This window comes from Apteryx mantelli, chromosome 6 (assembly GCF_036417845.1).
Source record: "Apteryx mantelli isolate bAptMan1 chromosome 6, bAptMan1.hap1, whole genome shotgun sequence".
NCBI classification, from domain to species: Eukaryota; Metazoa; Chordata; class Aves; order Apterygiformes; family Apterygidae; genus Apteryx; species Apteryx mantelli.
In genome coordinates, this window is record NC_089983.1 from 45,646,885 (window position 1) to 45,672,982 (window position 26,098).

The following is a 26,098-nucleotide window of genomic DNA, read 5'->3' on the forward strand; positions in this document are numbered from 1 at the left end:
TATTGCAAAGTATTTTGGAGAAAACAAAGCAATATTCTTGTATCCTTGAAAGTGTGGAAAACTTGCTTTTTAAAAAGGTTTCTCACAAAACATTCTTTTTTCTGCATGCTTTCTCCCTGACAAACGACCTGAGATGTATGCACTTGTCTACTGATATTATATACATTGCTTTATATTGCCATCTGTTGAGATCACTCTGGTTTGACGGGACAAAAATTATTCTTCTAATCCCTAAGAACTTCCATATGCAGCGATTTTTGCATTCCTAAAACAATATGTGCTCCCTCTAGTGTCCACAGTAATTCACTCCAAATGGTGAATAGAGTGCATGGCATCAGAGTTAAATCATACAGAGTTTTAAAGTAAAGACATGTAAAAACTAATATGTGACTGAAAAAAATTAATCGACACTGAATTAATTCTCATCCATTCGCAGTAATTTCAAAACAGGAGTTAAGCTTGTAAGAGTTCATGAAAAGTTAAGTCCAAATACAGACCTGTTCAGGAACAGAAGTGTTTAACTGGGAGTAGAGGAGTATTTTACCGTTTGGCCAAAAACACATTAGTTAAGTTTCTATTTGGTCACAAATCGGTACATTTAAATTGATAAGCCAACCAAGGAATTTGTCCCTAAGAAAACAGCTAAAAGCTATAAATTCACAGTAAGATTAAAATCAATTATTTAAATCAAAGTTTCCTGCTTGTTGGTCTAAATCACAGCTAAATCACTTTGATTTAAATCAATTCACCTTACTATACCCTTTAATCTTTAAGTCAATGACAAAGCTCCCATTGACTTCAATATGAGGGTTTAGTAGGATTCCCTGAGGCTGAGTAAACCAAACTCTTGCTCGTTTTTGCCAGAATCATGTTTAAACAATTATTAGCCACATCTAACAATTTGTTTTATAGACTTTACACAGAGTGGCATCAAGAAGTACATACTATTTTGCTGTAAAACTAAGGAAACATGCAGTCAGACTTTTTCATACCAAACATGTTCATCTTCCAACTAGCTCTGTTTGAAAGCTAATTTTGTTTCTTCTCCAGGAACGTTTAAACCCTGATCCAGCAGTACGTAAACAGAGCTGTCTGAACCAGCGCAAGACACTTGGTATCAAATGAGGTCCCATCTGTCTGCTCACATAATATATTGGCTGATCAGGGTCTAAGAATCTGCACTTGAATTGTTCTTTTCTGGGGTATAATTACAAATGCAGCATTTTTAATAAAAAGCTGGCTAATGTTTTACTGCCATTGCAGTGAAAGAGAAAGTTACTGCATTCATTATTCACAACTCTCTGAAGTCATGGCCGGATTTTGCCAACACATTAATTCTCACTATTTTTCTAGGGAAAAAGAAAAGATCTTTGGAGTAGAACCAAAATAGCGAGCATAAACAACAAGCACACACACAAATCCAAATCAGAAAACGTTTTCAGCTCAAGAACAGTTGTATTACAAATTGAAAAGCAATTTAACTGCTCAAATTAAATAATGCAATTAAAACAAACTAACTCATATATTCCCATGCGTGCCTTCAGGAGCTCAAAATGTAAGCCCAAGTTAACCCAAATTGTGCTATTAATTTAACTTAACCATGTAATGCTTCTTGCCCCTCCTAAAATGGCTGTTTCTCTAGATATCCCATCTTTATACATTTGAACTATTCCTCTCTTAATAGCCATTTCTGAGCATTCAAAAGGCTTTTGTGATCAGTTATAGCTTTCCTGGAACTGCATGTAGTGCTGATAAACGTTGACATAATAAAATCAGAATCTACTGTCTGTAATGAGGCAGTTATCTTGCAAGCTAAAAATAAATATGAAAAAATCTAATTAAACGATTTTATTCTATTACTGACCAGTTGCTTTTTCCTGCACCTGTTACTCAGAAAATGTCCACAGGTTACGATGCTATTTGCATCCTGAAACATGGCATTGCTGGTATAAGTCTGCAACATAATTTCACACCTCAGACATCTTTAAAAAAAAAAATGAAGCCCTAATTCAATAAACACTGGTTTAAAATTTGCTTCAGCTCTTCTGGAAGAAAAAAAAAACACAAGAGCAGCATTATGATATCCCAAAAGTAGTCAGGAAATCAGTAGTTTTTATATATGATCATATCAAACTGCAGATGAATTATGCAGTTTGTCTTTACAGGTCAAATTATGGTGACTGAACTTGCACTGGGTGAATATCAACACAGAAATTGTCCCCATGCTTACACCTTGATTCATTCATTTATTATTTGTAGAACTTTAGTATAACTAGCTGCTGGGCAGAAACTCAACATAAACAGAGTGCTCTGCTTAACTGGGATAACCTATCCATCTTTTATTATTATATCAACAGGCAGCTATTAAGAGTGACATTTCAGATCAGCTAGATTTTTGAAAGTGAACTGGAAATCACCACAGTGCAAAGGTACTTGTAAGTTACTGCTATACCGCTGGAGAAATATGAACACAACTATGCATTTTTAAGGGGAGACCTCTTCCTGTATGGTTTTCTGCACTCACAGCTTTATGTCTTGAGGTCTTGTCCGAGAAAAACAAGATTTGTGCTTACCTTGCAAGGGAATTTTACATTGATGCTGACAAAAGTAACATTCTGAATACGGAGGTAGTAGGATTTTAAAGAACATAATGGGAAATAAACGGCTAACCACAGGCAAAATGAAGCATGGGATAGAAGAGGTATACCACCACAGCCTGACTGCAGCCTGGTCCAGGAGCAACTGCATGACACCAAGCTCCCCATAGAGACTGAGTAAATAACTTTTTGGGTCATGCAGAGTTTTCAAATCAAAGTTGAAGGTGTGGTATGGGAAACTAGTCTTTAAAAGGATGCCTTTAAAATACACATGGCAAGACGACGTGAACAATAAAATAGGGCTCATACACCAGAGACACTGATACTCTCTGAAACTTTTGCTGCACAAAAGAGCATCCATAGGAAAACAGTGCGTGAGCGTGCATGTGTAAGTAAAACAAGCAAAGACAACAAACCAAATAGATCAAACCTAGTGGATGCCCTTCCAATCTTTTGGCAGGTTTTTGCCCTGCGTCTATGCAAAATCTGAAACATGGCTTTGGGCCAAGAAATACACACTTATGATTTTAATGAACAATCTTTACTGGAGGAGAGGGGTAGTTAAACTTTCACTTGGAGCTTTTTTTAAAAGGTAGTTTAGTAAAAAGGTTGAAGTTCTGGGGACCGTTATTGCAAGATAAATGTGAGAGCTTTACTGATCCAGAGTGAATCCGCTTATGTAGAATAAGAAAGAAAAAACACCCCCTAAAAAAATTAAGAACATTTCCCACTTTTCTTCTATCCTTTTCTTCCACAAAACTACCTCACCCTAATCCTTTTTTTGCTTTAAAGTCTGACAGGACTCCCCTGGCCAGTTTACCCAATGAAAGCATCTGGGTGAGACCCTCCCCCCCCTCCATCATGTTAACAGAGTTGGTTTTTTTGTTTGTTTTTAATACATCTAGTCAAACTGTTTTTCCATTGTTCACTGAGGTATCCCCCACACACACTTTATCACTTGCCCAGTTAATACCTGGCATTTGAATCTCAGCAATACCTGCTGCTCAGAGTGGGTGGTCAGACTTCTTTTGAGCAGAAACTTCGATGCAGCTACTCGCTCTGCTCCTCAATGTGTTCCCTCTTCCTGTGCCACATAATCCCAGATTCATCATGCACCCAGCATGCATCTTGTAGTCTTGTTAAAAACACACACACACACAAATCTTACAATGGCAAATTAAGAGCAAAATGAGAGAAAATTTTCTTGAGAATGCAGCAGTTACATCACCCTGCATTTATAAGATTCTTCACTGAATAATGACTTGGGGAATATCTTGCAAAGATCAGTTTTACCTGTATATTAGTTTCTACACTCTTGCCAGTTTAGAGCTTTATCACTCACCCTGTTCTCTCATAGACAAGCTCAGTCACAGCAGATTTGTCTTTAGATTCTTTAGTCCTAGGCCACAAGGCAAAAGGAAGAGTAAATGATTCTTAATCCACTCTGCCTAATTTAGAAGGAAATACAATGCAGGCACAAGCCTTTTTTTCCCCCCAGACCCAGCTATTAGCCTGCATTACATAGACCTAATACTATAAGAACACGAAGGAAGAGGATCTACAGTAGGCATACCAGGTGCTAGTATAGCAGTTTTCACTGGAAGGTCCTTGTTACTGGGAATAGTTCAATGGTTCATACAGGGAAAGACAAGCGCTCCCCCAGGAGAGAGGACGTGTGTTTGTCCAATGGGATCAGCTGATGCCAGCTATCCTGTGCAGAAGGTTCTGCCTGATGAGGTAACACCACTTGGAAAATCATCATCTAACCTTGAACATGTGGTGGATCTTGGAGGTGGGGGTTTTTTTTGTTAAGTCTTAGGCCTTTCTAGTCTTAGCCTTGTAAGGAACCAAAACAAACATAACGGAGGCAAGGAGTACTGACTCTCCTGGCGGCCACAGCCAGCATTCTTGCCTGAAAACCAGCTATAAATAGCAGTATTATTCATGCATCAATAGCAGATATCTGAGCACATCTCAAAAGACAGTGACTGCAAACCAAGCCAAAGTGATATATACAAATCCACATAATTCCTAAAATAACCTCTTTTATAGCTGTTAGCCAAGGAAAGGATGCATCCTCCTGGTACAGTAGAAATGTCAAAGGCATTCTCCTCTTTATCCATTTGGATGAACTTGATAAGAGAAGCCTTGCTGTTGGAGCAAATCATGTACAGTTTCAAACAGAGATTAAGTGACTTTTACAAGTTGGATAGAACACTGGAATACAGGGAATGAAAGGGAGGAAAGATTAAAAGAAAGGTGAAGAGGTGACCTCCTTTGATGAAAAATGAACAGGTTAAAAAATATGAAAAAGCACATCCTAAATCCAAAGGCTCAAACCTTTCCAATGATATTCAGACAGACCCCAAATAGGAACAGACCATTAAGACTTCTGGAATTAAGAAGCATGCTTTATTGTTGCATAGTATGTAGTGGTAGTCCATACCTCATATTTTTGAAGTTGTTTTTCCCTTCAGGTTTTATAAAAATGAAGATATTTTTAAAAGCTTAGCTATTAGTATATACTTCATATAAGTGAGACAGATTCATAAAAATGATTTCTCTAATAAAAAATAAAATTAACAGATGGCACTCTAAAAGGCAAGTCTGTATTTTTTCCTCATTTAATATATTACTTTGACTGCTAAATCTTGTATGATCTGAAGAATTTTTGATTTCAGTGATTCACACTAAGCTTTTTCAGAGTAAACATATTTGAATTCTGCTGTCCTTAGCAATTCCATTAATGATGGATTAAAAAAATATATAAAAATCTAAAGCCATGAGAGCCGAGTGAACTGATTTCAGGGATACAAAGCACTATGTCATTCCATTCAGCAATTAAGTATTTCCTAATATTTTATATGATTAACATGAATTATCAACCAGTATCATTGTACTTATTTTCTGTTAAGAACACTGATTCAGAAGTCCCCCAAAAGACTTACTGGCCACAGTTATGTGTAGAACTTTGAACTAGTAATCGCATAAATCATTATTACTTGATAAGCATTAAGTGCTGTACTACCCATGTAACTACACTTGCTCAACTATTTGTCACTGAGTAATATAAAATCAGTAAACCAAGGTGCACACAGAATATACCTCAATGACAAAGCAAATGCAACTCCTCCCCACTGCAGCTCTCTGAAGTGAGTTAGTAACCCCAAAGCACTTTTTACATGACAAGCAGAACCTTCATCTAGTTGACTTTACCTTCTCTAACCCTTGGCTGGAAAACAAGATTGGATCTGAATTCTGAAATACATTGACCAAAGAGGGAGTTTTGTTCTGGACAGTATAAGCAGCATGATTTCTCTAGCCAAGTAACTGTTAGAGGTAACTACAGTTGTAGCACTGGAATAACTCGTTCTGCGCAACAATTTCCCTAAAAACGGTATTTCAGGCCCTACTTTGGGCCAACTGGGAATTTTTAGCTAGAGTGAAATTAACTTTTGGGGGGGAAAAAACTCCTACAATAACTCAACAATATGTTTTTAGTTGGTTATTATAGATAAAAGACAACTGCTTTGCAATTATGAAGAGCATATTGCCATGTAATTGCACGTTTTTCTTCCTTTTGCAAAGAAACAGTTTACTGTAGGCTGATTTTTGTATGTGTAATATCTGGATTAGCAATTAACATTTTAATTAAATAAGGATTAACCAATATTAGGAAAATTATGTCTGGAACTGTTCAATTTAAAACCCTACACATTTATATACACACACAGATACACATATCTTAGTTAAGTACAAGTCATTTTCTGGTATAATAAAGAAGGATGCGATTTAGGACTTTGAGCAACAGCATAATTCGATATTATTACACATGGAGATAACTATTAAATAAATACAATACATGAAAAAATATTTTTTAAGACACTGTATAATTACCATTGAGTGTTAGATGTTCATTTAGTGCAGGTTCTGACTGCAGTTCAAGAAGCTCTGCCTATAGACTAGTTGAATTTTGCTGTGTTTAAACAGAGCATAATGGTGAGGAGGACATATTGTTCTCAATGTAAACTTTATTAGCAACAGAGATTTCTGTACTTCTTGTTCCATTTACAGTTTTTGCCATGAGACTAAATCGCTGCATGTTTTCTGTTCTTGTATCAGTCCTTGTACTGAGAAGCCAGAATCAGTACCATGTGCCTTTCACTCTGCATCTGCTCTCATTTTTTCAATGCATAGTGGGATTTTGCTTTTTTTGGACACCTGCTAATCTCCATCTCACCTTTTTTCCAAAGTAAAAAAATATATATATATCTGTGATCAGATTATAAATGGCATTAATGGCCAAACAAATCAAACAGAATTGGGAAAAGGTTCACACATTATCTATTATTTACCTGCCATTAAAATAATTCAGAAACTGCACTTTCAGTCCCATCACAGAAAGAACAAAACTGGGTTGAGCACACTTATGACAAACAGCATTATTGGAACCTGCAAAAAATCTCAAGTATTCTCATCAGAATCTTGAGCCAACTTGGATACAGCTGAATGATTCTGCATTTATAAAAATTTAGTATACTTGGAAGCTAATAAATAGCACAATAAGTACAATGAAGTAGTGATTTATATAGCCTGCCTTTTTATTCTTTAATATCAATGTATTTTATCTTATAATAAAATACAAAACATAAATCCAGATTTTTATAGTGTATGCTTATAAAGGAGCAACAAACCAAATTCTTTTAAACTAATTAACTTCAATTCAAAAAAAAGCCAAGCTTTCTGGGGCTGAAGAACAAATAATGGAATTCGTCGTTCCTCAGTGCCTCCCTGGTTTTAATTTCACTGAGATCAGTAGTGCTAAACAGTTTGTTTCCAACAGTCAGCCAGGTGGTAGAGTATTCACCAGTGGCTCTATCCACATGCCAGAAGAGAAGTGACTGCAATAATTAACAACTAAGCAGAAAAGAAAACTGAACACATATGCAACCCAAACAAGACTTTTCAACCTAAACAGAAGCAGTGTACTCCAGGTCAATGTTTAAGGCAGCATTTGTACAGGTTGTGAGAGATGTGACTGCAACTACTTTCTGTAAGTGTTACCTTGTAATTTCATACACTTAATTCATTTTCAAAGTTTGGAAGGAAGAGGTGACAGAACAATGAAAAGTAACCCAAGTTTATAAGGCAACAGAAAAACACTGAGGTAGCAAAAATACATTTCAGAGCAGGTCAGTTGAGTCTAAACATGACATTTCACCATTTAATAGTGCAGCAACCCAGACAGTACAGACAGCTCTGGTAAAGCAAGTGCAACCTCAGTGCCTGCCTCCCCAGGCTTCCTGCACAACTGGCACAGGGAGCCGGACTCTCATCCCCAGGGCACGGTTACAGGTCAGGTTCCTCTGGAGGGCAGAAACCTCTTTTCATTGCTGATGATAAAAGGACCCAACAAAAAGTAGTTTCCCACATCAGCACCTGGCTGCCAAGTTCTGTACTGGGATTTTGCCTCTCTACTCACCTTTTCAGGCTTGCACTGAAAATTTTCCTGAAAAAGAATGTAACAGCTTAATTTAATGTCTTAGGGAAATAGCGAGAACTCACACAGCACAGTTGCAGCCCACAGACAGCTCCTCTAAAGCAGCAAATCGTTAAACCCACTTACATGGCTGTGTAGTAACAGGAACACTTGTATTCTTACCAGTTAGCCAAGTATTGTAGTAAGTAACTTCTATCCATGAAGAGTTCTGATGTGAATTTGAAAGAGACAGGCCCAAAGCATTTTCACTGTAAACAGTGTAGTTGAATGTTCTTGTTCCTTCTGTAAATCTGTTGACTTAGTCCTAAGCATATCCTTTGAAATTACCACAGAGTGAACACCTTGTTATTTCTTACTTGTCAAACCATGAATTACTATTAATATTTCAGAAATAGAAGAAAAATTGTATGGACTGTCAAAATCTCAGTTGCATTATCGGGAGAAAAGAAATGTTGTAAGGATGTAAAATTCCATTAAAGAGGGAAGTTTTAAAATCTGCTCAGAGAAGTTACAGTAATATTTGAGGAAACAGTGCATTTCAAAAATGGCACGTGTGCCATCTGAAGCTAAGTTGTCATAGCAACAACCTCATTAAAGCACCCCTCTTGGGAGAGCTAACCTGCATTCCGAATGTTGGAAAGATGTCATTTATAATGGGACTTAATTCAGTTAAGAGTCAAAGTACACTAGACTTGCAGAAAAGTGAAATTGCTAATTTAAGGAACTCACAATGGAACACAAACATAAATGCTGTATCAAATGGCTGCAAAAAATTTGACTTTTGCCCTTGTCATCTTCCATTCCTTGAAATCACTACCCACATTATAGTCTTTTATGCCTATGCCTATAACTTTATCATTGATTCCTCTTTCCTCCTTATCGCCCCTCTAACCAGAACTCAAAATGTGCCCCTCTTCTCATCTTTGATTGTCTTTACATACAAGGCATCCTCACCTCTTGCTGCTCACCCTAATTTTCTTCAACTCACACTGGAGTACCTGTCCCAGCAGCTCCCACAATCTACTGCAGATATGACTGCGATGTTTTTCCTTCTCACTTGTTTTCCCTGCCACGTTCACTCTCCATTGGCTGCCCCATTCCCCCAAACAAGTGCAAACCTTCTCACCCTCATTTTTAAGGGTCCCATCCCACTTCAGCTTCACCTCTTCACATCACTGTAGTGCCTGTTCCTGAGGCCTTCATCCCAACAAAGCTATTCTGACTTTCACCCAGAACCTTGTCAGTGTTTGTGTATGAGTTTATCTGCATTTTTCTCTCCTGCTTTGCCATTTTTAAGACTCTTCCTTCTGTTTCTAACCTTCCAAAACATTCTACAAAATGGATATTCAGATGAACATTTGGATCCTGAGAAAGAAACATCTGCAGAGTTCCAATATTAGCTGGAGGCCACAGCTGCTCCAATACTAGATTTGTCATTTCTGTAATGGAGCAGCTACTCAGTGACCAAAATATATTAATGCATACTTGGATTTCAGTTTTAAGGATCTATGACTTAATAACTTTAATTGATAGCAATAATGCATGAGTACAATATATTTTGGAAGTGCCTTTCAGTTTTTAAAGTAGAGATAATTGTAAATGAAAAAAATGAAAAAACTGCATAGCTCAGTAAATGAGTCATTAACCTTTCACCTTTAGAACAACAGATGGAAACCTGACCAGAGTGACTGAAATAGTTCTAATGGTTGCTAAAGATGTAATCTAATTCAATAGTTTAGATTGATTTCTTTTAGTTGTCTTCTAAACACTTCCAAACTTGGCCTCCATCTGACAAAAACATTAACCACCCAACTTGTCACTAATGTGCCACCAGGAGGGTTTCACTTTTCCCCCTCAGTAGATCTTACAAAGCTGAGCTTCACATGTTCTACATTCACATGACCACCTGGTCTATAGCATTATATGCTAAAACCCAAACTATTTACATTAAGACTTTCAGCTCGAGTGACAAATCCAGACTTTCTAGTTAAGAGTGGCCCAAGGCAGGGAGTGGTCTCCACAGGGGCTAGGGGAGCTGAAGCAGCACCCAAGCCAGTGGGTGGGCATTCACATGCAGAGGCAGGGCACCTTTCAGAAGGGCAGTCCCAAGCCCATGGCAGGGGTCAGAAGAGGGGCCACCACCAGAAATGCAGGGAAACTTCTAGCTGAAGTTTCAGGGGCATCCCACAGTGAGTTAGGACTCTCTCATTCAAAGCTACTTGGAAAAATTATATGAAAGTTTATTTAAATCAGCTCAAAAAAAACCCATAAAAGCAAAAACACACACTATTTTTTCCATGAAGTCTTGTAAGGCATTGATTAATTCTCAGATCCGATTCAAAATTCAGAAGAAATTTTAAGTTTTACAGCTCCTATACCTTGATCAAAACTTGCTATGTCACTTGGAGTAATAAAAATGTCTAAGCAATGTGACTTGCATGAAATAGGTTATTTACATCTAGCTTCCAGTATGTCTAATATGGTAGCAATATGAACAGTAAAGTTTTATGAGAAAGAGACTTGAACTGCAAAATATCCATTGAAAAACAAATTAGAAGAATAGAGAATAGCCCATTTTAATATATAGAACAAGCTAACAGTGCATATGTTTTCCATAAGCCAGGGAAAAGGAAGGTAACTTATTAAACCCTTCCTTAAAATCCACATTACTCATAGCCAAAAAACTATACCTAAAAACAGGATAAAAGTCATGGGTAAATGGAAAACTCGCATTCACCTTTCAAACCCTTTGAACTAACTGAACCAGCTCACAAATTAAAAAGAAAATACTGTTCAGATTTGCCCAAAACTCTTAATTGTCCCACACAGACACACTTACCATGATATACTCCTTGTATATTTATGACAATATTAATTCTCTTCTAATCACTTTTTAATTAAATAGGTAATTACTCTATTCTGGTTAGCTCTTTATTAGAAACAAAAAAGATTTTAAACTATCCCTGCAGTTCAAGGTGTGATTTTCTCTGGTGTGTATAGAATGGTATAAGGCTTTCTGGATTTTAATGTGTTTAGTTGCTGACTTTTGGCACAGTTGTACAAGAGTGTACTTGAAGCCAGTTGTAACTTAGATTTTTCAATAAAAAGGGAGAATTATTGGCCACATAGTTAATTAAATGGCACCAGGACATTTTTTCCTTTCACAAATTACAGTTAGTATTCCAAACCGGTATTAGGTGCCCCAATGACTCTAAAACAATAAATCTTCATTTATTGTCAGCAGATTCCTAACATAGGTGTTTTAAACAGCATGATGAGCACATTCTAGCAGAATGTAGTAGCCATGCCAATTTAATAGGAGCAAGATTGATTGAGCCTTTCCTTTCATTCCTCTACATGGGGTGGAGACCAGCGAGTGCTCAGAAAAGGAAACCCCTTTGCATTTCATTTTTCTGCAGTAACTTTGCCCTTTTCCGGGTTACAGGTTCCTTCCTCCTTGGGCTATTAACAGCAGCACAGCTTGGCTTGGCCCCACCAACTCTGCACCTTCCCATATATTCCATCCAGAATTACAGCCTTTTTTTGGAAATGCCCAAGGTCTGTTCAGGTTTTCCCTCCCAGGTGTAGTTGCATTCGTTAAAAAACAACACAAAAGTGAAGTCAGTCCCAAGAGGCTCCTGGAGACCTTTTCTTCCCCTGCAGTCACTTCTGGGCCTTGCCACACTGCTCCTTCCACCTCCCTCTCCTCAGAGAGCTCTTGCAGCCCAGTCCCCTTCAGCTGACAGGCAATTCTGCACTCCAAGTCCCAGGGCTAAAAATATCTCTATTGCTTGGTTGGCCTATTTCATAGATTTTACTTATGTTTCTCAAACTTTCTTCTCAAAGTGTTCTAATGTAACAAGATGACATTTTCTTATGTTTTTCCTGGTTTTGCTGGAGACTGACGAGCCATATCTAAATTAGCATACACATTGCTCCAAGCAAATTTACCCACATCACTGGATACCAATACCACCTCAGTACTAAAATATCAACACTACCCATCTTGTCAGTTGTTCTGCATCACTAAGTGGAAGAGGGTTGTCTTGTTCTGGCATGAAGTCTGCCATGCATGCTTGCTCTTGAGTCTCATCCTCCCTTGCACCCCCTCAGAGACGAGATAATACCCTTTGCACCAGAGAGGAAAGGTCGGACCTTCTTTCCTGTTCTGTAACCCTTATTCTGCTATCAGTATCCTGAAAAACACAAATGCTTCCTCAAGACTAGTCATCAACACATTCCCATCAACAGTTGCTGACTCTGCAGCATACTTTTTCTCCCTCACCTTAATAAGCAAGCATTTTAAGGCAGACTTTCTCTGAGCAAACAAATCCCATTCATGATCAAGATGACTGCCTGACATGTGCAGTAAACCCCAAGCACGCGCCTAGGAGCATTCCTTCTGCAGGCTCCCTGCTCCAGGTCAACCAGCAGTGTGCATGAAGAGCCGAAGGTGAATTCAGATCTTTCATACAGCACTTTACATAGTCCAGACTCTTCAGTGATTTTACTTTAAAAGTTATATTTAACAGATGTTGGGAGTTTTGCAAAAGCTTACTCCAGCCATTTCAGCACAGAGGTCTGAAGATGAGGCAGAAGGCCTAATCTTGTGAATTATATGCATCCACCGGTCTTGCAGAAAGTACATTTTTTAAGTGTTTTTTTTTGCAAGTATGGGTAAGCATATTATTACTGGCTAATGAAATTCATATACATACTTCCTGCTTATTGCTTTTGAAGAATATCATTTTGGATGTTTCATGGACCAGACTGACATCTAAGAATATATTACTCTCCATTTTTATTTCTTTTAATTAGACCTAATGTTCAAATTATCACAAGAATTAAGATTGACATTAATAAACAATGAACTTTCAAACTATATTATTGCAGTTGTGGGCTGAAGCTATCTGAACTTCTCTGACTTAGTTTACTAGGGTATGTTTTTTGTCTGCTTGTTTTAAACATTAACAACTCTCACAAAACATTTGGTAGGTCTACCTATTTATGTGAACTGTAAAATTTTGAAAATTCAGTTTATACCAATAATTACAACTCAAAGTTCTAAAGATTAGACTACACTACAAAATACACAGGTTTTAGAGATGTGCCTATTTTAAATACAAGCAGTTGCTTTAAAGGGCAGTGATTTCCACAGCATAAAGTTCACATAAATTTTCCCCCAAGTTCCAAAAGCAAACACTATCTGCTAAGTCCATATGCTTTATACTTCACAAAAGCTTTGCAAAATACATTTAAAATAAGAGAAAACAGAGTTAGGTTTTATTCTTCACTTCACCTTTTTGACAGAAAGCTGTCAATAGAAAGATGCTGACAAGAAAGCAAACTGTAGTCCATGTAACTTTATTACTGAAGTAGAAGATTACTTTGTATTATTAAAGTATCACTGCACTACTGCTGACATTTTTCTCCTCACAGTGGCAGCAGTTTCTATTGGGATGAGCTGTGTTAAACCTTCGGTTATTTATCAGTCACTGAATATTATTCCTTAAGCCTAGGGAAAGTCAGGTGAATGTAAAACATTCACACAGATCTGAACTCCCACAGCATGTTACCACTCATTTCCCTAAAAATTAGATCTGGCTCACCCCTGAATTCTTCACTAATATATACATTTCCAAAAACAGCTCCTCCAAGCAGGCTATCCTGTATTTTCAGGAAATAAAGTTGAAAGCTTGATTTCCCCATGTTTTATAAAAGGCAAAAACAAAAAAACACCAACACTGTACTGGACATGGCCTTTCTTCCTCCCAACAAATATAATAATCCTGTAATTTAACCAGTAACCCTTCTAGCCTCTCTTTGTTTCCATTATCCACTTCTACTCTGTGTTTTTGTCTCCCTGAGGCTGCAATTCCAAATGAAAGCAACATTCAACAGGAGCTTGTATCGTCAAAAGCTGTTATTCTCTAATAAGCTCTGTAGCACCTGGTCACCTGAAGTCATAAGAGGTTTTTTCCAGGCATGAGATTTTGTAAATTTGATAGAAAAATGAGATATCCTACTCCAGTGTGAAATGAGAAGCAAACAACTAAAATTACCACTCCACTTGCCAACAGTAAGAACAAAGCCCGCAGCCAGCGTATGTTTTTGAATGTTTATTTCGAATGCTAGCAGCTCAAAGAATACCACTTCGGTGTGGCAACTTCTCCACTGCACATAAAAATGGAACAGTGAATGGAATGAAATGTAAAGGCAATATTTAAAACTAATAGGGGGAAATTACTTCTATGGATGCATAATTAGATTGTGGTGACCACACCACAATTACCATACTGAATATAGAGACACATCATCCGAATCTGGGAAATATGCATTAGCTAGCATCAAGAAACATGCTCTCCAGAATGTTAATTCACTTTATGAGCAAATCTGTACTCTACTATCTTTAGAAAAACTGGCTACCCTGGTGCTAAACAGACCTTTGATCTATTATGGTCTTACACTTTTCACTGAGAAAGTTGTAGAAGGTATTCTATTGAATTTGCCTACTTGCATTGTGTTTTTCATATACATAAGCATTCTTTTATAAAACACTTAAAATCACAAACTCAATGTAATTTACAAATGTGATGAGGAAGCAGAATCCAAGTTGTACTATGCCTACTAGTTGTTTAGTACTTTTTATAAATGCTTTTAGTTATGCTTCTAAAATTCACTGCCACATATTAAGCGTGCCTGAATTCTGAAGTCTTTCACTGATGGTCTTCTGAGTACAAGTCAACAACAAAAACATAAGAATGGCAATCACTGTAAATTTGTATTACAATGTTCTGCAAGGGACATTTGAAAGAGTATGATACAATTGTGAGGAGCCAGGCCACCAATTAATGCAAGTTAGTGGTTTTATTGAAGACCATTTAATAATTCTGACAAAATTATAACATTGTTCATACTGCTTTATTTATTACTGAATACTGATAACTAGTTAGTGACATCCTAGGTTTTTCTCAGTAAAGGAAACTATTTGTTATTGTACCACTAGAAACAAAGACATAGGAATTGTACCTAGAATATTATACAACAAACATGGTAATGGCATTAGAAATAAGCTGGCTTTATATGCTTGAATATCCTTTAAATACTGAGCCTTACAGTTTGTATTTGAACAGTATTTCAGAATTTCATCATCATCTGTTGACAGCCATCTGCTTCAAACTTCTTACTGCCCTAAGAGCAATCAAAATTAGGTATTGACAGAATTTCCACACGGAAAGACAACTATTCATAGGACAAAGTAAATTGCAAAGGCTGGAGATCTGGACATACGTACCTGAAAATTTGAGGAAAACAAATAAGAAAATTACATAAACCTAGACTTTTACACTCTCCCGCAATATTACTGGATATGCAGTTAACAGGTCTCTGAAAGGGTAGAAGTGGCAGATTAGCCAACACCAATTCTCCAGAGGAGTATAATCTAGAGAGTAAATGGGTAATATTGTGTACTGTCAGCTCTGTTTAAGTCACAGCCATTCTAAATCCAGAGAAAGAAATGTAACTTAGCAAGCATAAGAGAAGGAATCCATTTAGATTGGTCTGTACATACATGCTGACCTGAATAGCTTGCCCCAATTTGGAGAAATGTGATAATTGGCCATTTGGGTTAAGGCATAAGATTATGCCTGCTCAAAACCCCCCAGCGCTCCTGGCTTTGCTGTACTTCACTGCAGCTTCTTTCAAGGCTCTCCCTACATAGCCAAGGTTTTATATACGCATCTATATACATGCAGTATGTTCCAGTAAAAGTGGCTTATAGCAGCCCTATGCTGTTCAACTGCTGCAGTTCAGATGTAGCCTCTGAAACACTGTGTCTGCAAAATACTTTCTTGCTTCAATATAGCCTAACTTTGTTTTATCAAAAGCATAAAAGCAATTCAATATGACAAGCTGCAGGTATGGAAGAGTGCCTTAGTTTTCACTCTTATAGTCTTGCTCCATCTTCCTTGTATACGCTTTAATATCCTAGTTTTAAGTGTTCCTCCTAAGACTACCACAATTATAAGACATTACTATGAAGAAAAACATTTGCTGTTTACTATTCTTTCTGTGATCTAAATATAAAAATAAACCACTTGGCTTAGCATGTGGGACCCAAGAGTAACAAATTCATTTTTTCAGTCCTCCCATCCTTCTAATCCTTAACTCCCACTACCCATAAACATCCCTCAAAAAAACCCACCTCAGTACAGTTACATAAAGTAAGCATTTTTTTAAACAAGCGTTTCTGACGATGTGAGATCATGTGTCTTCAAATACATTTCTCAACTGACTATACCTAGTGATTTATCTAGTATTTACCTTGACCCTTTTCTCCCTAAGCTAAAAATCTACAATTTTCTTTAATAGTTTAAAGTTATATGGGCTGATACCAAAAAAATTGTAATTAAACTTTCTTCATACATGTTCTTTACACGTAGCTTATAGGTAATCTGATAAAACCCAGGAACAAAGACACTTCAAAGGGCAGTCCTACTCTGAGAAGGGGGAGAACACATTTTAAAGAATCTAATTTAGTAAATTCCAGTAGTTTCTAGATCATAGCTGCTTTTTATACTTGTTATTTTGCCATTTCTGCACTCAAGCAGAAATTTGGTAGTCAAACTAGTTTCCTTCTTGATGGCACATCAATATCAGCACTGGAGAATCTACAGGCTTGACACTGGCCCTACTTATGTTTTAATGAAACCCCACTGCCATCATATATATTCTTGCTTCTGTCAGTCCTAAGAAATCCCCAAAAGTTTGAACAGATAAGATAGAAAAAGCTAAATTAAAAGTCAAAACTGTTTATAAATATAAAATTATGAATTTTAAAAACTCTGTATGCAAGCATGAGCAGGAAATAACCTTGTCTATTCTCTCAGAGCTGTTATATTTCTGCCATTCATCCAATTAAAAAAAATAAAAATCTTACTTTCACCTTTCAACCAAGCAGACCGAGCATGCAAGGTTTGTATGACAGGGTACTGCTGGAAACACAGGTATCAAACAATCACGCAGCCCGCCTTGCTGCGACCAGACTTAACACATGCCACGCAGGTTAGCCAACCAGGAGCCAGGTGGTGAGTGTGCTGCCACAGTCAAACACGCTACTCACTCAATATGACTACAAATATTCAGAAATCTGACTTGTTGAATGAGAAGGTACCATATAAACATTGCTTTCAGATCAGCATTTAGGAATTGGCCAAAATCCCCTGAGAACAAGACAATTTTTCCATGATCTCCCATGAGTTTTTGATCAGTCTATTAGACCACTGGGTACAAAAATATGTTCATGATTTAAGTTATGAGCAATCACTCTTCATTCATCAGAGTGTGATTCTCATTTTTACTTAACCCAAATAGGCAGTCGGAAGCAGAATGATCCCCACTTTTAATTAGGATATTAGGATAAACCATTCCTGCCATTCTATTTCAATGTTCCAATTCAATGGATACTGTGTTCTCAATTTCTTTTAACATGTCACATTTTAACTACTTTAAATGAGATATGGAGCAGTAATTAGCCACCTTGAATGAGAAGTGCAGTGTTTCATCTAGAAAACTAGCAACTTTGTCTTTGTTACACAGAAATAGGTTTAGCTAACCTAAAAAATTCCAGGTAGCAGACTATAACATACTGTAGCATAGCGCTGTCTAGAATTTTCCATTTTTCTGATCCCATGAGAAGATGGTCTCTTTACAAAACTGATTTTTAATGAGAAATTGTCAGTACTATTAAAGAAATAGGCATTGTGTCAATATTAAGACGCCAAGAAATGTCTGGTTGAATTATCCAAATTTTTATTAAAAATAAAGTCATTTAATGGCTCATTTTGCAGAAGATTATAATAAACTGAGAAATAAAAAGTGATCATGATTTTGATACATGTTTTTAAAGCAGATGTGAAGAATATAAAAGTGGGTTCAATACAAGGAACTCAGACAAAACTGAATCAAACTTCAGAGGAAAGACATTGCAAGGAATAACAATTCCTTACATAAAAGGCATAAAACAATACAGACAAAATATAAATTAACTGTCTTCTAGTTAAGATTTTTCTGTGAAATTTCAGTAAAATGATCCAAAACTCCCTTACAGTTCTGCAGTCGGACCCTACAACCACTCAGGACAAAACAAATTATCTACTGATTTCAGTGATGTAGATTCAGGTCCATAATCCATTTAATGGAATATTAGAACATTAATAAAAAGCTATTCTTTTCCAGAGAAGAAAGTTTCATTGGCTAATGACATACCTTTCACTTCATAAGCAGTTTTACACACATACCAATATATCTTGGGTAAATTGGATGTCCTTTTGCATATGCGAACACACACCAACTAGCTATGAACTTACGCTGCTCTCCTCTCCCTTCATAGTATTTGCAAGAAAGACATGTTTGAGAAATTTATCTATAATCTAAAAAATTACTGGGATTTTTCATGATCTTCTTGTATTAGCATAAGATTTTTTACACGCATTTTCACAGCGGTGCAACCCTACAGCATTCCTCTAAGAAAGCAGATTTAAACAAGGATATATAAGAAACACTAGCATTTTAGTACTTCCAGTGCCTTAAAGTTATTCTGAAGAACTATGTTTTATGAAAAATACTTTGCTTGCACATTAAGAGAACTACAGGTGGAAATCCAAGTGCTCTCCATCATATTACAGCCTCTGAGAATGAAATAACTAGCTGCCCAAACTATCTCACGATATCAATGTTGTCTTCTAAAAACTGTTGATAAAAAAGTAGTTTTGCTAGTTTGCAGATAGGTAAATTAATATCACCTATTATATGAAAAACACAGGGGTATCTTTATTCTGTTACAGTGGGGCAGGTGGATAGGTGGGCATGTACACAGAACAGTGTTTTTCCCTGACAGCACACCTCATATGAAAAAAAATACTGCACTTGCAGAGCATTACATCAGCAGTTGTCTTGCACATGTTCTATTCCCCCCTCAGATACATCATCTTAAGACGATTCAAAGAAGCAAAACTACACTTGCTCAAAGTTTTCTTTGTTCATTTTGAGAGGAAAAAAATAGTGAAGCTTATGAACTGCTATTAAATAAAAACTCAGTGGTGGTAAAATCCTTGAGGAATTATACACATTCTTCTTATTCTTAAAGTTTAAGATTTATCTCTATAGCACTTATCCTATTATGCTTGAAGGATAAGTCATAAAATACAGTGTCATGTACAAAGGTTACCAAGGGACACACTATTGATAATAAGGCAAAACATAGTCAAAAATACCTTGATCTTAACAAAAAAAATGAATATGTACGTTCTTATTTCTGAAGTGAAGCTGCATTTCAACAGTGTACCTCTTCTGGAAGGCCAAGCCACTCAAGACAAGGCAAGAAATTCAGGAGCTCCCAGCTGGTGTTAGGAAGGCATTCCATGATACATTGTACCCTATCTAGAACTTGCTATACAGTAATCTCCATTTCCCTACCACTGAGGATTATACTGCATTTCTAACCAAGCAGAAATAAAATCAAGAAGTACCTCACTTGAAGACTGGCATTACATCATCTTTGAAAAACCCTATTACTTAATAATACACTTATGTACTGCAATGTTTTGTTATTAAAAATGCAATTTATTATGAAATGGTCAATAAAACAGTGGTTGCCGAAGAGAGACAGTCTTTCTAGTGTTAGATTCTATTCTCAGATTAGTAGGGGTCATAAGCAAAATACATCCAATTGCAATTCAGCTCCATGTTTACAAACTACTTGGGAAGCAATGACATATCATAATAAAATAAAATAGACCCATACAACACTTTCCAGGTACACAGAAAGATCTGCTTCCTGCTATCAGGATTTTACAAACTAAATCAGATTAATAATATAGTGAACATATTACTGGCAAAAGCATGTGTTTATCTCCCTAATGATCCTTTCCAGTTCCCATTAAATCTAATTAAAAGACACTGATGGAGTTTTATTGGAATTCCATTACTGAGGTCCAATCCTGCTAGCACATACCCCTGCATCCACACAGAATGGACGTCCCCACCTCACGCATGGCTCGGAGCATCCTCTAATATGCAAAGCAAAGGCATTGATCTCAGGGGAATCAGGGCCACATCAGGCGGCTAATTTAAGAGCAATGAGCCACGCTTCTGGTTATTTCACTTTACCAACTATGTAAAAAGCAAGACTCCACATTAGAAAGTTTGATGTGTCTTGGGAATTTTTGGCATTATGGCCCACAACTGAAGTGCTAACTGGAATGTAACTACATTTATAAATACCTTAATCTTTTCAACAGATAGAATTAAAGGAAAAAAACAGTAATTCGTTTAACTAAATAAACTAGTGGGTTGGACAGAAGGTACACAGTCATTATTCGAGTAATTTTTTTTTTTTTTAATCCAGTTAGTTCCTACTGGCACTCACGAATTTAGGACCTAGTTCTGCAGTCTCTATGCTTAGCCCAAACTCACACTAAATGCAGACTCAACAGCCATCATGACTTGCATAAAATAGCCAAGCTGTGGTACTTTCATCTTTACTGTTTATGATTAAAAATGTTATGGGTAAATGCAATTAAAATAAATTCTTTAAGAAAACTTTTTGTAATTGCATTTGGAGGAAAATGACTATTAAAGATCAATACATAAAAACAATAAACAAGCAACAACATCCTAGCACCCCACTAGTATGGTACTGTAACAAAACCAATATTCTATCATCTAAACTACTAGCATTTTTACAGATAAACATTATTTTTAAATTCCTAACTTAAATATACATACATACTTTGCAATCAATATGATAAACATAAAACTATTCTCTAACTCCAAATGATAGATAAAAAGACATAACACGGTTCTAGAGAAAGAGGCACTTCCAAGCTGCAGACTAGTCCACTGAAGTCAAAGCAAGTTTTGCCACTTCCTTTAAATGGAGAAAGACGGGGGTCTTTATAAACATAAAAGTATATATATGCTCAATTTCACACAGACACAGTCACATAAAACTTCAAAAAGTCCACTGTGTGAAGTAAGAAGAGCTTTTCTGTAACTCTTTGGAGGATAGCTACTTCAACCTGCAGAAGGATCAGCAGAAAGTCTACAGCAAATCAGTAAAAGGTTTGCCAAAAAACCAGTTTGCATATAGTCTTTTCACATCAAACATCTCATTCTGAATTGTAAAATGCATTGTTACCCTTTTAAATAGTCTGTGCATTTCTGATGCTTTTTCTTCTATAACACTAAAGCACTTCCAAAACCCTTTAAGTTAAAATAATGATATGAATTAGAGAAAACGCACATATCTGTTTAGAGCGCACCACACACTTTCCTAGCAGTCTTCAGAAGTGTCAGTACTTTGTGCATGCAATCACATACTCAGAGGAGACAGATACATCACTAATCAGCCCTAACCAGTCACTGAAATTGCACTTGTGGAAATCTTTCATGATTTCTGTCTTCAGTTACCTCTTATGTCACATCCTTCTAAACTACTGTCCTAAATTCCTTGAAATATTTTCACCCTTCTCTGTAATTTTACCTCTCCAATAACAAGTTCTTAAAAGCATACCATGCTTCCTGTAATATTGTCCTTTAGAATAAATAAGTGGGCACGTTACTGTGACCTTGTAAGCATTTCTTGTTTGCAAGGTACTAATATTTTGTTATCTATGTTGGAGACAGATTTAACTATGAGAAGAGACACCACTATAGTACAACACAAACAGCTTTATTCTCAATAGTCTTAAGGCAGATTTTCTAATACTTTCCAATGGATTGATGAGCTGGAGCTCAGTTTGAACAGTGTTTGGTACATTTGGTTTCAAATACTAACTATTAATAATGAGATTGTTCTAAAACTTACTAACATACTATTGCCTACTGTGACACCTTAATAGAGAAGGAAGATCATCAGCAATCACAACAAAAAAGAACTAGAGATTTATTCTGCCCGGTTTACATTTCTGCTATCAGGGTGAGTAATCCAAATTAACATCAACTGAATGAACCTTAAACCTGAAAAATCCATTTCAAAGTAATTTATTTCCAGCCTTTACTTAAATATGGTCAAAGGACACTGAAAACTGTAAATTCCCTAAGTGGAAGAAAGATGGAAGTTTTGGATGGTTTTATGACTTCACAAAGCAGTAGGTCTCATGAAAATCTGTCTTTACCTCTTTAAAAGAGGCTAAGAATTATAAAAAGCATGATATGCCATCAGTCATGGAACTTCATGAGTCTTTAGACTTTATACTGAACAGGAAAGTGTTACCAGGTAACTTTTTACAGACAGACCTCTTGTAAGACTTTGTTGACAAGCTGTTTCATCTTGCAGTACTTTAAAAATAGATTCAAAACACTAAAACTGCCTGTGAAAAGTCCATAGCAAGAAAATACTGTGCTGTAGACAGGAGTGATCTACTACCAAAACTGAACAAAAACAATAAACAGTTTCACAATAGATGTTATGTCCACTAATAATGGGCCATGGGCTCATTAATACTATTGTGGGCACGTATTTCACTGAAAACAACACACTTCGTAAAGATGATCCAAATCCAGCTCCTATTATTTGGGACACCTTTGTAATTTGGATAACCTCTAGATTATCATGCCAATTAGTACAATTAATACAACATAATGCCATTTCACAGCACTAGAGCCATAAAACCGAACAAATAAAACAAAACGGGTGTAGGAGTCTAGGCATGACCCTGAGGTACAGTTGCAAGGACTGAAAAAGCTGTGGGAAGGAAACTCCACACTCTGAAACTGCAGAGCCCTTGGACAGTTTAGGTACTCTAACATAAAAGATGGAGATGGGACTTCTGAAGTTCTTCTGCACATCCTGATAGAGAGCAGGTAACAATTATACCGTTCTCAGCATTGTAGACTGTTACCAAGAGTTTTCTCAAGCTTTTAAAATTCATTTATCTCAACAGTTACAACTTTTTTTTTAAACCAGGATAATCTCAAGAGACTCTGGTTTCAGGAACTTCCTCAGAAAAAGACTGACTGAAGAAAAAAAGCAAATTACATTTCTTAATGACTGAAATGACATAACCTCAACTGCAGAACTTCTTACCCTTACCATCTGTCATCCTCATGTCTAGATTCCTTTCTTCTCCTCCACACTTCCTTTTTACTTCCTTCCCCTCCACCTCATTTTTCACCTCATTTCCACCACTTTCTCTCCACATCATTTTTTCTTCCCAATTCCTTCACATATATACGAAATTGGAGTAGCTGTAACGTGACTGAGGGCATATTTGATCCAATAAAATGCTATTCTTCTAATCTTATTTCAGATCTAAAGAAACATACCAAACCTTGCTTTTTTCCCCCCCTCTTATTTAAGCTCTTATCCACCGGTCTAATAGAAGGTGTAACCTCTCCCTACAGCACCTCACTAATATTTTGTATTACCATGGCTACCACAACACTGCTATTAACACAATCCATGACATTTTCCTAGTTCTCTTACTACCAATGGCGAGCCTCAGTGCATTCCAAATTTCAGTGCCTTTTACATATATTAAGCCTAGAAAGCTTAAGTGACTCAGAATTTCACCCTGTAAAGAAAAATCAGCTTGGTATGGTCAATATTTTTTGCAGTATATGATAAACTTTATCTGATGTGCAAATGTAATTCTGTTTCTGGATGCCTCATCCTGAATCCCTTTTAGGTTGAGACCACTTGACATTTTTTAACAAAATGCCTTTTAAGTCCTAATTTGTACTCCACTCTGCTTTGATAAGACATGACATTATGATATGATGAGTTAGTTGATTCTAAGTAAATTTGATTTATCCCACTTTTTGGGCTGGTATGATTTACAAGGATGTTGCCTTTTAAGATTGGATTGATTTTAATGTAAGCTGACAGCACATTTTTTGTGAAACACTAAATCAGTACAAGGTAACCATGAAAACAAAACAAAGGGGAAATGAAGAAAAATTTAAATACTAGAAATTAATATTCACTAATAATTGGCACTTACTAATCTCTATCAAGGGGCACAAAGTGACAAATCAGTTTCCAGAACAATTTTACAAGATGTTTGAAAGTTTGATTTTTATTCATAAGATCATTGATAGATTCAGGCTACAGTTGCTGAAACATAATCTGACCATTCTGTGAATATCATGGAAAGTTCTTGAAATATTTTCCAATCAAGCAAGCACCATCATGACCACAAATCTTCATGCATCAAAATAAAAGCATATGTACCTTGCATAAAACTAAAAGATTTCCTTGGAACCTTTCACATTTGGCTGTTCAGGTGGCATTATATTGAATAGTATCCTTGTTTCTTTACAATATCCTTGTACCTTATGATGCAGTGTTTTAAACACACAAGTTTGTGATGCTGCAGCAGTACTTTTCTCTTTGATAGCTTGTTATTTCTCATTTTTGCAGCATCAATCACCTATTTAATTTTGGTATCTAGGTGGGAAATAGACCTGAGAGGTTTAGTAGTTTCACTAAAGCAGAAACATATACATGAAACTGACTATCTAGAGCCATCTGCACTTGCCCAAATGAGTTGTAAGCAGTTAGTAAACAATTTAGTAGATAGTGTGTACATGATAGGGAAGAGCCAGATACTTAACAATGAGAATTCACTGTATTATGTAGTTACATTTATAATAAAAGTCTAGCTTATTCCTAGCAGACTGCATATGACAATGTTCAGTGCTGTCCTATTTATTTAACTACGCAATTTTGAAGCTAAAGGACTGCAAATAACCTGAGAGACTATTTTCTGATTAGCCTCGTTCCTCACAACAGTAAGAAATTCCGAGTCAGACCAGCACACTAATATTTTTGCACCTGAGAAACAGCAGAGACTTAGTCTGTACTTGAAATATAAATATACATATATTTTTTTTTTGATTCCGTCATCTCCAAGGAAAATAAGAGAGGTCAGATAACAAAACAGTGTAAGGAACACCGAGACTAACTCCGGCAAGAGGCTTGCTCCCCTCTTTGATCAGAGCCTTCTTCAGAGGAGAAAAGTGTCTCAACTTGTGAGATTTTTCTACGTCTCGCCTAAGAGGTCCTGAGCTCCTTCTTGCCCAGCGGCTGTATTTGCCTCACCAGCCGCACACAACCCAAGGACAAGCGCGGGTGGGAAAGGGGGCGCCGAGTTGGCAGAGCCGGGGAAGTTTCGCGCAGGGCTGCGCCCCGCGGCTCCGCGCCCGCGCCCCGGCGCGCAGGGGCGCCCGGGTTCCGCGCTCGGGCTCAACGCCCGCTTCCTTCGGATTTCGAATCCCAACGGCCGCCGCACCGACCGTTACGGGCGGCACGAGGGGACGCGTCCCTCGCGCCCCTCACGGCCCCGCGCCCCGCTACGGGGCTTGCCGAGTTCGGGCTGCGCCGAGAGCGCAGCGTTTTCCCCCAAAGCGAAGCGCCCGCGGCACCCAAGTTACTACGCGGCTTAAGCGGCCGCGCAGCTCGGCGACGCCGCGGCGAAACTTCAGCGCAGCCGGCTAAAAGGTGGCGGGGGCAGGGGGGAGCCCGCGGAAGTTGAGCGGTGGCCGCGCTGCCCTCCTCCCGCGGCCGCCCTCCCCGCGGGCACCTTACCTGCGCGGGCTGCCGCTGCCAGCGCCTCGGCGACGGGCGGTAATCCCCAGAGCGCCGCCAGGGCCAGGAGGAGCGCGGACATCGCGGCGGCCGCGCCACGGAGCCTGCCGCGGGTGCGGAGCGGCGCCGCCCGCCCACTCGCCCGCCCGTCCGCCGTGCTGCTGCCTTGTGCCGGAGCCGGAGCGGGAGCCGCCGCCGCGCCGCGACTTTTCACTGCGGAGCGGGCGGGCTCGCCTCACGCGGCGGGGCAGCGCGGGGCGCCGGCGGCCGCGAGCGCCGCGCCCCGCCCCCGCCCCGCCCCGCGCCCGCGCGCCCCGCCCCGCTCCGCCCCGCCCGCGCCCGCCCGCGCCCGCCAGGCGCGAAGCCGCTGCGCGCACGCGGCGGCGGCGGGGGGAGGGGCGCGGCCCGCGC

General features: G+C 38.0%; 1 protein-coding gene across 1 annotated transcript in view; it reads right to left on the minus strand.

Annotated features, from left to right (window-relative positions):
• Nucleotides 1-25,891, minus strand: part of LRP1B (LDL receptor related protein 1B) — a 752,762-nt gene extending 726,871 nt beyond the window's left edge. The window contains exon 1 of the mRNA XM_067299399.1: nt 25,688-25,891. Coding sequence (XP_067155500.1) covers nt 25,688-25,769 — 82 coding nt within the window. The 5' untranslated portion in view covers nt 25,770-25,891. The remainder of the gene's footprint in view (nt 1-25,687) is intronic.
• Nucleotides 25,892-26,098: the final 207 nt, after the last annotated feature.